Source organism: Xenopus tropicalis, chromosome 6 (assembly GCF_000004195.4).
Source record: "Xenopus tropicalis strain Nigerian chromosome 6, UCB_Xtro_10.0, whole genome shotgun sequence".
In the NCBI taxonomy this organism is placed as follows: Eukaryota; Metazoa; Chordata; class Amphibia; order Anura; family Pipidae; genus Xenopus; species Xenopus tropicalis.
Genome location: NC_030682.2, coordinates 100,524,531 through 100,536,922, shown reverse-complemented (window position 1 = coordinate 100,536,922; position 12,392 = coordinate 100,524,531). Strand labels below are relative to the sequence as shown.

Genomic DNA, 12,392 nt, shown 5'->3' with positions numbered 1-12,392 from the left:
CGTATCCTTTGTTATTTACTAAAAATAAAAATAGCTATTTTCGTAAAAGGAATTTGCCATTTACTCTAATCAGAGGAATGATTTCCCTTTATCAGTATTCAAATTTGACAGAAAACATTGTAAGACAAAAATGATATTGTATCCAATTTCAGAATACGCTAGAGAGATTTTACAAGGCACTGTCAGATAGATACTATTTTGTGGTATGACCTGTAATATAAGCATCCGTTTTTACACCATATCTTTTGCCACTTGTGGTAAGAATAAAATATTTATGGAGAAACCAAAATGCATTGTAACTATTCTTATATTTTAAACCCCAAAGATCACTGTCCCCACTGCTGTATACATATTCTTTAATTTCATTTATATAATGCCACCAGGGTACATTAATAATTTAAATACCACACAAGCCCTAGTCATTGATCTTATTTTGAACACAGGACCCTTTTAAAATGAGCAGTGCCATAGCAGATAGGTGGGGGCTTGAATAAACACTACTGTAAAGAAGAATAAAAAATACATATTGAAAAAAACAATAGAGTACACTATATGGCCACAAGTATGTGAACACATGCCTCTTTAAAATCTCAATAACCAAGGGAAAAAATATAAAGTGTGTCCTTTCTTTGCTGCTCAAACAATGTTTACTCTCAGGACACAGGACTGGCCCAATTGATCCTATAGGAATTTAGTTGGGTTAAGGCCAGGACCTCATTTTATGCATGGGGCAATTATTGTGCTGAAACAGGAAAAAGCCTTCCCCCAACTGTTGCCACAAAGTAGGAAGCAGTGGATTATCTGTGTCAGCAATAATGTGTGGGTTAAATTAGAAGGAGTGTCTGCATACTTTTGGCCATAGAGCATATACTGTAATATCTCTGTATAGCACTGAATAACCAGCATGTGTGGCTGTTCTGCTGTATCGGAATACCATGTGTATAGCTGGTAAATGGGTTTAGTTCCTTACTTCCCAGAGACCTGTGTATATGTGTACACTAGACTTACAAAACAAATTGTCAAATGGCAATGTTTTAGGATTTGTGACTGAGATGAAATTGACACTATGATGACATTACATTTCCCTGATAAATTGTGCATTCCCACTATCCTACAGCATCTGAGAAAGAAATCATTCTGCTTACACATTGTAATGAGCGGAGTGCAATATATTTTTGGTGTCAAAGAGGTGATGGCTGTTTGCATGGTGATGTGTTTTTACAGAGGGAAAGAGTAATGGAGTAAAAGATTGTGAAAAAATTGTATTTCAAAGCTTTCTTTTTTTCTTTCCTTGGATTTTCTTATTAGCACAAACCAACGATAGGTGTTTGTTGTGATTTATTTGTTTTGGGGTACAAGTAATACTGTAGATATTTATTTTACATTTGCATATTTTTACTTTCTGCCATTAGTTCTCAGCAAATACCCTTGGATGTGCAAGGTATGAATGACACTATAAAATCTCAAAATATAAGGTGTTTTAAGGTGTTCATCTGAAATATTAAACAAAAAGGGAGTGCGGAAGCTTTATGTCAGTATATCTAGCTGCACACTTATTAGTATTCTTTGTTACAGAGTACTGACATGAGGCACCTTTTAAGGCTGTTCATCATCCCCTGCCTGAGTGGAGTTTATAACCTAAGGTCCCTATCATATGAACACCAGGGTCAGTTTCCTGAGGAGCCAATTAAACTGACAGCAAGGGGGCAATTTATTAAGTATATGTAAATTTTAAGTGGTAATGACAAATACTGGTCAGTAAAACAGTACTGATACTTTTGGATTTAACCATTTCAACCTTTGGGACAATTCATTACAGAGTGGAAAATAGTCATCCAAATCTTTTCACCCAACGGAATCAATTGCGGGACCCATTGTACTCATTGTAGGGAAGAAATGATGCACCACCATCCTTGCTATATATTGTACCTTGTATATATGTTGAGTACTTAAAACAAAAGGACCATATTTTAAACGCCCAAATATGCCTGCCATATAAATTCAAACACCACAGAAGCTGATTTAAAATAATATATAGAAAATATAATATATTGTGTCTATTGGATTATATAAATATATGGAATTAGAATAGAAATATGAGTTCAATAACAACATGGGTGTTGAAAGATTTACAAACGACTAAATTGCCTAAATGTACATCTGTCTTCTGATTTGCAAATTCAAGAGTAGAGGTGCATCATTTATTTATATTAAAAGGGAATCACCCACACATAAAAAGCTGTATAATAGGTCCTTTGCAAATTAAACATGAAACCCAAATTCTTCTTTTTATTAAAATATTCATACCAGTTATAAATGTATTTAAAAATCTGAGCTGTCAATAATATATTGCCTGTTCGCCTCTATGCCTGAAGCATATGGGTAGGTCAGTCAATTACTTTCATATTACATCATCACTTCCTAATTGTCACTGTACCCTTCACATTCCCACTTCCTCTTGACAGTCTGTAACTGGGTAGCCTGTGCATTGGCATTGGCAGGCCTCCCATTCTGGAGCATACACATAAGATTTGGGGTGATATAAAAATTTGCCATAATAACAGAGTCTACAAAATGGCGTCTGCCTGCTTGTTGTGATTGCACAAGACTGAATACTTAGTGGTTTTATACAGGTCATGGAACTCTGGGGTGACTTCTAATATCCTTATACATTTCAATAAGGGGTACTTTATTTTCATAATACACAAGTTTTTAGTGAGTCATCTAATATATGTTACATCACCAAGTACTGATTATAACTGATTACATCAATAAGCACTGTTTAGAAGGATATCATTTACATGATATTCATGGGTATTCATTGAATATTATATGTATATTATAAGTTACTGAGGAGTTCCATAGCCATATAAAGGCACAAAGCTGAAGGCTTGGTGATTTTATACAGGTTATGGAACTCTGAAGTGACTTCCCTTAGCACTATTTAGAAGGATATCATTTATAGGATATTCTGGGCTTGTGTGTATTTAAGGCTATTTTATATATACATTTACAATAAGGGCCTATTTATTATGCTGTGTAAAAAGCTGTGTAAAATAAACGGTAAATTTTGCCACCTGAACACCAGATTTTACAGATTATACTCAGCAAACCCTGGCAAATTTTGTTGTCATTTTTTCACAGCATAATAAATAGGCCCCTAAAGGTAGGCTATGGATAAGATTAATAGAAATAAAATGAGCATAGATGAAAACACTGGTCAACTGGAAAATTCTCTCTTATTAAATTAAAGGAAACTAGCACTGAAATAACCTCACATTTGAATGGTACAGTATATGGCTTTACATTACTAGATACAGTAGATCATAGTATAACACAGCTTGTATATAATAACTTCACATTAGATACTAGAGCAGCAAACCAAAGGGGTTATTAGGATCATATTTCAGTGCATCTCTTTAATTTCATGCTGTTTAAATAATGAACAAGAAGAACCAAACAGGATTCTCTAACATATATGGCAAAGGATTTAAACTAATTAGCAGCCTGTTTCTTTTTAGCAGATACTGCTGAGATGAAGAGTCTAAAAAAAAAAACAAAGCAAAGACAGAGAAAGAGTGAATATCATGATGAGGGAAATGTGAAGAAAAGTGAAAAGTGTGAAAAAGAAAGATAAAATTATTAAATGCCAAACTGTAAATAAAAGAAAATAGAGTAAACTGTTGATTTACAATATAAACCCCTGGGGCCATTTAAGGAATCAGCAATTTGAGCTCAAATATGGCTCTTGACAGTTAATATAGATTGGTTATTGCAGTGATAATAATAAATGTCAAATACTCCCAATGTACATTCTCAGAGCTTTGACTGTTACACTATTAATTAGTTATTCTCAGCAAAAGCACTCGTTTGGATAAAATAAAGCCTTAATCTTCCCTAACAACAATTGTAATAACGACAAAGACATTAGCAAATATCTCAGTTGCAATGATACTCGAAAATCCAGCACTGTCAGTCTTATAACTATAGAAATATATAAAAGTGTGCAACTTTACAAACAAAGCCAAAAAGAAAAATAACGAAAGATTTTTTTTTTCTTACTCACCTGGTGTAAAATTATATTGTGCAGAAAACCCCAAAGATTGCAGTTCACCATCAGCAAAAAATTTAATCCAAAGGAATCTTCCACTTGATTTTATAAAAGGTGGGCTTTGCTGTCCACAATAGCGCCCAATGATTGGAGAAAAGCCAAATGGTCCATCTCTAACCTCAATGTGATCAAATTTACATTCCCAAGAAGATTCAATGGAGTAATTTTCATCAAAATGGAGCTCAATGCATTGTCTTGGGGCCGCTGGAGGAGAAATGTCAGTGAAAAGAAATATTCAGTTTCCAGTTACATGAGAGTTAAGATCTAACACTATTTGTACTAACACACTCAATTTGGAGTGCTATGGGAAGTAGCAGCAAGCTAAAAGTAAAACTGAAAATTGTTATCATAATTAAAGAAAGTAGATGTAAGAACAGCAATACAAACAATAAAAGTGTTGGAGGATTACCAAGAAGATAATGAACTGCACATTTTGGATTGTATAATGTACAATGCAATGGAAGGATTGGTAATTATGCACTTTTAATTTTGCCGAAATAGCAAGCCGTTTCAAGGATTATCAGTTTACTCTGTAGTCTAAAGTGTATTTGTTTTATAACAGTTTCACATTTTGTTGTTTCTTTTGTAAATAAAGATAATATCACACAATGTACACGTTACCATTACTCCATCTCAGGCAAATGGAAAAGAAGAAGGTAGACACTGAGCCGAAGCTTACACACTAAATACACAGCTTGTGTGTCATATAAATGGCATTACAACTTCCTGGAATATGTGACATGCAGCCTACCCCAGAGGGTCATTTGTGAGCATGATGTAAAGATAGCTCTGTCAGTTTTATATACAGACTATATATCACTGCTGGGAATTTTCATTTTATATTTATGCATGTATGTTTTTATGTATATAATGCTACTAGAATATGCAGTACTTTGCATTCAAACAATATCGTATTAGAATAAACTGAGAATAATGCAATAAAAGAAACTAAATAACAGCACACCATGAACTAAATTATACTTGTGTTAAGAAACATAAGAAGAAGGAGGTACCTGCCCCCAAAGAGTTTGCAATTTAAGCAGGTTGGTACAAACAGGGGGTAATAAGTGCTGCTATTTTCAGTGTCTGAGGCATTGCAAGATAAGTGTCAAGACTGAATTAGGTGCTATGCCAGCGCTTAAATAGGTAGTTTTTCTGTTTACTTTTGAAGAGACTGGGGGAAGAATATAGGGAGACAATTCCATACATAAGGAGCAGCAAGATATATAAGGTTTAAGATGGGTACAGCAGTGGGAGTGGTTGTAGATCTGAGAGCAACAGGGGCATACTGTATGTTAGGGAATATATGGAGACACAAATGAAGATGGGTAGTGAGGTGTAGAGAAATGAAGGGCTGTTCTCTGTATCTAATTACGAAAGTGTAAACCTTCCTGTAATACCAATGTGAGTGCTCCCATTATATTGTGTGTGAGAAGAGAGGGGGGACTTCAATTATTTTTATTTGTTCATTGCAGTCAGCTCAGGGTCTTATCTATAAAACTAAGAACATTTTCTACTTTTATGCCTTTTGATGGTCTTTATTAAAGTAGGAATTTATAAACTATGAAAATTTCTCACTACAATTGAACAAAAAGTGCCTTATCTGTCAATAATGGAATCAAAATCTCACTTAGCATAATGCTACTGAAATGCCATTACTTTTATACTGTAACGTTCCAATAACTATGGCAAAATTATGGACAGGAACATTTTGACATTTTTTGCATTGCATTTGGCATTTTGCTTAAATGGGTTTCTCAGTCTACAAGAAAAAATAGATTTTTTATGAAAAGAATGTACCGTATATACTCGAGTATAAGCCGACCCGAGTATAAGCCGAGGTACCTAATTTTACCTAAGAAAACTGGAAAAACTTATTGACTCGAGTATAAGCCTAGGGTGGGAAATGCAGCAGCTACTGCTAAGTTTCGATAATCAAATTATTTAATAAAAGGACACTCACAAAAAGTGTGTAAGTAACAGGAATGATACTGAGAGTTCTACAGTGTATTAAAGCTCTCAAAGCAAAACTGATACCATAAGAAATTCCAATTATCAAAACTTCTGCTTACCTCATATCTTACTACATGCCCTCTCAATCCTATATCCCGGATAACAGGATAAGCCAATGCATTTATTACATTCCTTCAGGTCAACAGCCCAAATCTGACGGGGAGTAAAAAAGAGCTCCTACCCCCCTGACTGATGGACCATGACCTATGCGCAGACATGATCTGATCCCGGGAGCTCACACACATTCCCAGATGGTTGAAGAGCATGGTCATGCCATATGTAGGCAAAGTTCGTCTTCAATGGGGCCCTTCACTTAGTATATGCTGTGCTACTGTATTGGATGTTGTGATGCCAAGTGCACAAACCAGCCAGCCCCTGGCAATGCAATGTGTTTATAAGCATTTCTGCATAAGCTCCAGTTTCATCCTACTGGCCCTAAAAGATACCTGTGCCATTGGGCCCAAAACACAATAGGCACACCATAAGTAGAATGCAAAAGTGGGCTGTCAGTCCTACGTCTCGCCTCCGGCTAACACCCCCCCCGTGTGTCACCTGAGCACTGTCAGTCTAAGTCTCGCCGCCGGCTAACACCACTCGGACCCGCCCCCCCCGTGTGTCACCCGAGCTCTGTCAGGCTAAGTTGCGCCGCCCGAGTACTCACAGTCCTATGTCGCGCCGTCGGCATTCACCGGTCCATGTCGCGCCGCCGGACGCTGCCCCGTGCTCTCACATTCATACCGTCAGTCATACGGACTTAGTACAGGAACATCAGGCACGTCGCTCGCAAGTACCTAACCCCTCCCCTTTACGTATGCGTGCCGTGCCTGCATGCAGCTGTTGGATTGGAGCGCTTGGGCGACGCAGGGCGGGGGTTCTGGGGTGTTGATCGGCGGCTCAATGTGACTGCAGCATCACACAACAGATGCGCCGGTACTGCTTGACTCGAGTATAAGCCGAGGATTCCTTTTTTAGCACATTTTGAGTGCTGGAAAACTCGGCTTATACTCGAGTATATACGGTAATTTTGTATATATATAGAAAGATAGATAGATAGATAGATAGATAGACTTTTTATATCCACTGTGTATATATGTACAAAGTGCGTCTGTGCCTCTCATCTATCTGCCTCTCATCTATCTATCTATCTATCTATCTATCTATCTATCTATCTATCTGAGAGGCACAGACGCACTTTGTACATATATACACAGTGGATATAAAAAGTCTACACACCCCTAGTAAAATGTCAGGTTCCTGTGCTGTACAAAAATGAGACAAAGATAAATCATTTCAGAACTTTTTCCACCTTTAATGTGACCTATAAACTGTACCAATCAATTGAAAAACAAACTGAAATCTTTTAGGTGGAGGAAAGAAAACCAAAAAAACTAAAATAATGTGGTTGCATAAGTGTGCACACCCTCTTCTAACTGGGGATGTAGCTGTGTTCAGAATTAAGCAATCTCATTCAAAATAATGTTAAATAGGAGTCAGCATACACCTGCCATCATTTAAAGTGCCTCTAATTAACCCCAAATAAAGTTCAGCTGCTCTAGTTGGTCTTTCCTGACATTTTTTTAGTCGCATCCCACAGCAAAAGCCGTAGTCCCCAGAGAGCTTCCAAAGCATCAGAGGGATCTCATTGTTAAAAGATATCAGTCAGGAGAAGGGCACAAAAGAATTTCCAAGGCATTAGATATACCATGGAACACAGTGAAGACAGTCATCATCAAGTGGAGAAAATATGGCACAACAGTTACATTACCAAGAACTGGAAGTCCCTCCAAAATTGATGAAAAGACGAGAAGAAAACTGGTCAGGGAGGCTACCAAGAGGCCTACAGCAACATTAAAGGAGCTGCAGGAATATCTGGCAAGTACTGGCTGTGAGGTACATGTGACAACAGTCTCCCGTATTCTTCTTATGTCTGGGCTATGGGGTAGAGTGGCAAGACAAAAGCCTTTTCTTACGAAGAAAAACATCCAAGCCAGGCTACATTTTGCAAAAACTCGAGAAGTCTCCCAAAAGGTTGTGGGAAAAGGTGTTATGGTCTGATGAAACCAAGGTTGAACTTTTTAGCCATAGTAAAAAAATATGTTTGGCACAAAAACAATACTGCACATCACCAAAAGAACACCATACCCACAGTGAGGCATGGTGGTGGCAGCATCATGCTTTGGGGCTGTTTTTCTTCAGCTGGAACTGGGGCCTTAGTTAAGATAGAGGGAATTATGAACAGTTCCAAATACCAGTCATTATTGGCACAAAACCTTCAGGCTTCTGCTAGAAACCTGAACATGAGAAGGAACTTCATCTTTCAGCATGACAACGACCCAAAGCATACATCCAAACAAAGTTTTGGAACGGCCCAGCCAAAGCCCAGACCTGAATCCGAAAATCTGTGGGGTGATCTGAAGAGGGCTGTGCCCAGGAGATGCCCTCGCAATCTGACAGATTTGGAGTGTTTCTGCAAAGAAGAGTGGGCAAATCTTGCAGAGTCAAAATGTGCTATGCTGATAGACTCATACCCAAAAAGACTGAGTGCTGTAATAAAATCAAAAGGTGCTTCAACAAAGTATTAGTTTAAGGGTGTGCACACTTATGCAACCACATTATTTTAGTTTTTTTGGTTTTCTTCCCTCCACCTAAAAGATTTCAGTTTGTTTTTCAACTGAGTGGTACAGTTTATAGGTCACAATAAAGGTGGAAAAAGTTCTGAAATGATTTATCTTTGTCTCATTTTTGTACAGCACAGGAACCTGACAGACTTTTTATATCCACTGTATATACACACGCACAGTACTTTTCACATCTTTTTTAAATTTACATTACTTTTATACTGTAGCATTTGAATATATATACAGGTATGGGACCCGTTATCTAGAATGCTCGGGACCTGGGGTTTTCCAGATAAGGGGTCTTTCTGTAATTCAGATCTCCTACCTTAACTCTACTAAAACAATTATTTAAACAGTAATTAAACCCAATAGGATTGTTTTGCCTCCAGTAAGGGTTAATTATATATTAGTTGGGATCAAGTACAAGGTACAGTTTTATTATTACAGAGAAAAAGGAAACTATTTTTAAAAATGTGAATTATTTGATTACAATGGAGTCTATGGGAGATGGGCTTTCCGTAATTCGGAACTTTCTGGATAATGGGTTTCCGGTTAAGTGTTCCGATACCAGTATACACACACATATATACAGTGGAGGAAATAATTGTTTGACCCCTCACTGATTTTGTAAGTTTGTCCAATGACAAAGAAATGAAAAGTCTCAGAACAGTATCATTTCAATGGTAGGTTTATTTTAACAGTGGCAGATAGCACATCAAAAGGAAAATCGAAAAAATAACTTTAAATAAAAGATAGCAACTGATTTGCCTTTCATTGAGTGAAATAAGTTTTTGAACCCCTACCAACCATTAAGAGTTCTGGCTCCCACAGAGTGGTTAGACACTTCTACTCAATTAGTCAACCTCATTAAGGACACCTGTCTTAACTAGTCACCTGTATAAAAGACACCTGTCCACAGAATCAATCAATCAAGCAGACTCCAAACTCTCCAACATGGGAAAGACCAAAGAGCTGTCCAAGGATGTCAGAGACAAAATTGTAGACCTGCACAAGGCTGGAATGGGCTACAAAACCATTAGCAAGAAGCTGGGAGAGAAGGTGACAACTGTTGGTGCGATTGTTCGAAAATGGAAGGAGCACAAAATGACCATCAATCGACCTCGCTCTGGGGCTCCACGCAAGATCTCACCTCGTGGGGTGTCAATGATTCTGAGAAAGGTGAAAAAGCATCCTAGAACTACACGGGAGGAGTTAGTTAATGACCTCAAATTAGCAGGGACCACAGTCACCAAGAAAACCGCAATGGATTAAAATCCTGCAGGGCTCGCAAGGTCCCCCTGCTCAAGAAGGCACATGTGCAGGCCGTCTGAAGTTTGCCAATGAACACCTGAATGATTCTGTGAGTGACTGGGAGAAGGTGCTGTGGTCTGATGAGACCAAAATAGAGCTCTTTGGCATTAACTCAACTCGCTGTGTTTGGAGGAAGAAAAATGCTGCCTATGACCCCCAAAACACCGTCCCCACCGTCAAGCATGGGGGTGGAATCATTTTGCTTTGGGGGTGTTTTTCTGCTAAGGGCACAGGACAACTTATTCGCATTAACGGGAAAATGGACGGAGCCATGTATCGTGAAATCCTGAACGACAACCTCCTTCCCTCTGCCAGGAAACTGAAAATGGGTCGTGGATGGGTGTTCCAGCACGACAATGACCCAAAACATACAGCAAAGGCAACAAAGGAGTGGCTCAAGAAGAAGCACATTAAGGTCATGGAGTGGCCTAGTCAGTCTCCGGACCTTAATCCAATAGAAAACCTATGAAGGGAGCTCAAGCTCAGAGTTGCACAGAGACAGCCTCGAAACCTTAGGGATTTAGAGATGATCTGCAAAGAGGAGTGGGACCAACATTCCTCCTAAAATGTGCGCAAACTTGGTCATCAATTACAAGAAACGTTTGACCTCTGTGCTTGCAAACAAGGGTTTTTCCACTAAGTATTAAGTCTTTTTTTGTTAGAGGGTTCAAAAACTTATTTCACTCAATGAAATGCAAATCAGTTGCTATCTTTTATTTAAAGTTATTTTTTCGATTTTCCTTTTGATGTGCTATCTGCCACTGTTAAAATAAACCTACCATTGAAATGATACTGTTCTGAGACTTTTCATTTCTTTGTCATTGGACAAACTTACAAAATCAGTGAGGGGTCAAATAATTATTTCCTCCACTGTATATATATATATATATATATATATATATATATATATATATATATATAGGGTATATTTACTGGTTTGAAAAGTGACCAGAATAGAAAGTATTGGCTGTAGTAGCCACTTCTATAGCTTAATTGTTTTAATTACAGCAGGTTAACAGGTAAGTTTGCAAGCTTCTTTTTGAAACACAAATGGTAAATGGTAGCAATAACAATGTTTTCATTTATTCATGTAAATATAGGATCTAACAATTCTAAAAGGTGCAATTGTTTATTTCCATATGAAATTAAAGAAGTGTACAAAGGACCTTTAATATATTGCATGCTTGAATTACAAGCCAACATTGTTATTAGAAAATGTATATGTATTTATATAGTGCTATTGTATGCATAGTGCTGTATATATTTTGTAATTGATTGATTAACCAAAGGGAGACCAAACAGTTTAATAAATATATACAGATACAAAGGTTAAGTGCCAAAGTGCCACATGTCAAGAGCTGCAGACGGAGGGTGATCTCTGGCCATTAGAAATGTATGGAACTTCCTGCAAGAATAAAAAATCATTTGCAACTTCCTATTGCTAACCCAAGCACAAGAAAACATAGAAATACTCAATTTGAAAACTTGCATATTTGTATAGAGGTATGGGATTCATTACCCATAAACCTGTTATCTAGAAAGTTCAAAATCACAGTCCAAGACCATAGACTCCATTATAAGCAAATAATAACTAATATTTAAAAATGATTTCCTTTTTCTCTGTAATAATAAAATAGTGCCTTGTACTTGATCCCAATTAAGCTATACATAATCATTATTGAAGGTAAAACAACCCTATTGGGTTTAATGAATATGTCAATGATTTTTTAGTAGACAAAGTATGGAGATCCAAATTATGGAAAGATCCCTTATATGGAAAACCCTAGGTACCATACATTCTAGATAACAGGTCCTAGACCTGTATTTTATTGAATTACCCCCTGCCCCATAATATATCCAAGTTCATCATTCCATCATAAAGGGAACTCTTTTGATAGGAGTGAAAACAATGCAAAATCCCTGCTCACAAAATTAATTTGATTATAGCATTCATACAACACTCCCTAGCGTTACCTAATTGCTCAGCACTTTCTGTTAAGCATTTTGCCAGGTCACAGGCCAGCAACCCCACTCCCCGGGAGATCAATACTGTTTGAGTAATGTCAGGCAGCTTTTTGTTTGAGTGATCAGGTAACTGCATTCACCCCCAAGTGACTGTCACAGTGGACTGCTCAGAATGATTTCTTTCTGAATGTCTTGTGCATTGCCTAATTGATGCAGATGATTTGCCAGTTGCAGTACGCTATTATGCAGTCGTTGATTATATGTTTTACTGATTATGTGGTGTATTGATTCCCCGATGAGCAATTTTAGTTTGAGTCCTAAATTCCATATTAACTAGGTCTGCTTCCCCTAACTCTTATCCTTTAGCATTTCTA

General features: G+C 37.4%; 1 protein-coding gene across 2 annotated transcripts in view; it reads right to left on the bottom strand.

The window, feature by feature from the left end:
* neto1 (neuropilin and tolloid like 1) overlaps nt 1–12,392 on the bottom strand; it is a 71,922-nt gene that overhangs the window by 50,971 nt on the left and 8,559 nt on the right. For both annotated transcript variants that reach the window (XM_004915261.4, XM_002940474.5), the window contains exon 4: nt 4,067–4,315. In XM_004915261.4, coding sequence (XP_004915318.1) covers nt 4,067–4,315 — 249 coding nt within the window. The remainder of the gene's footprint in view (nt 1–4,066; nt 4,316–12,392) is intronic.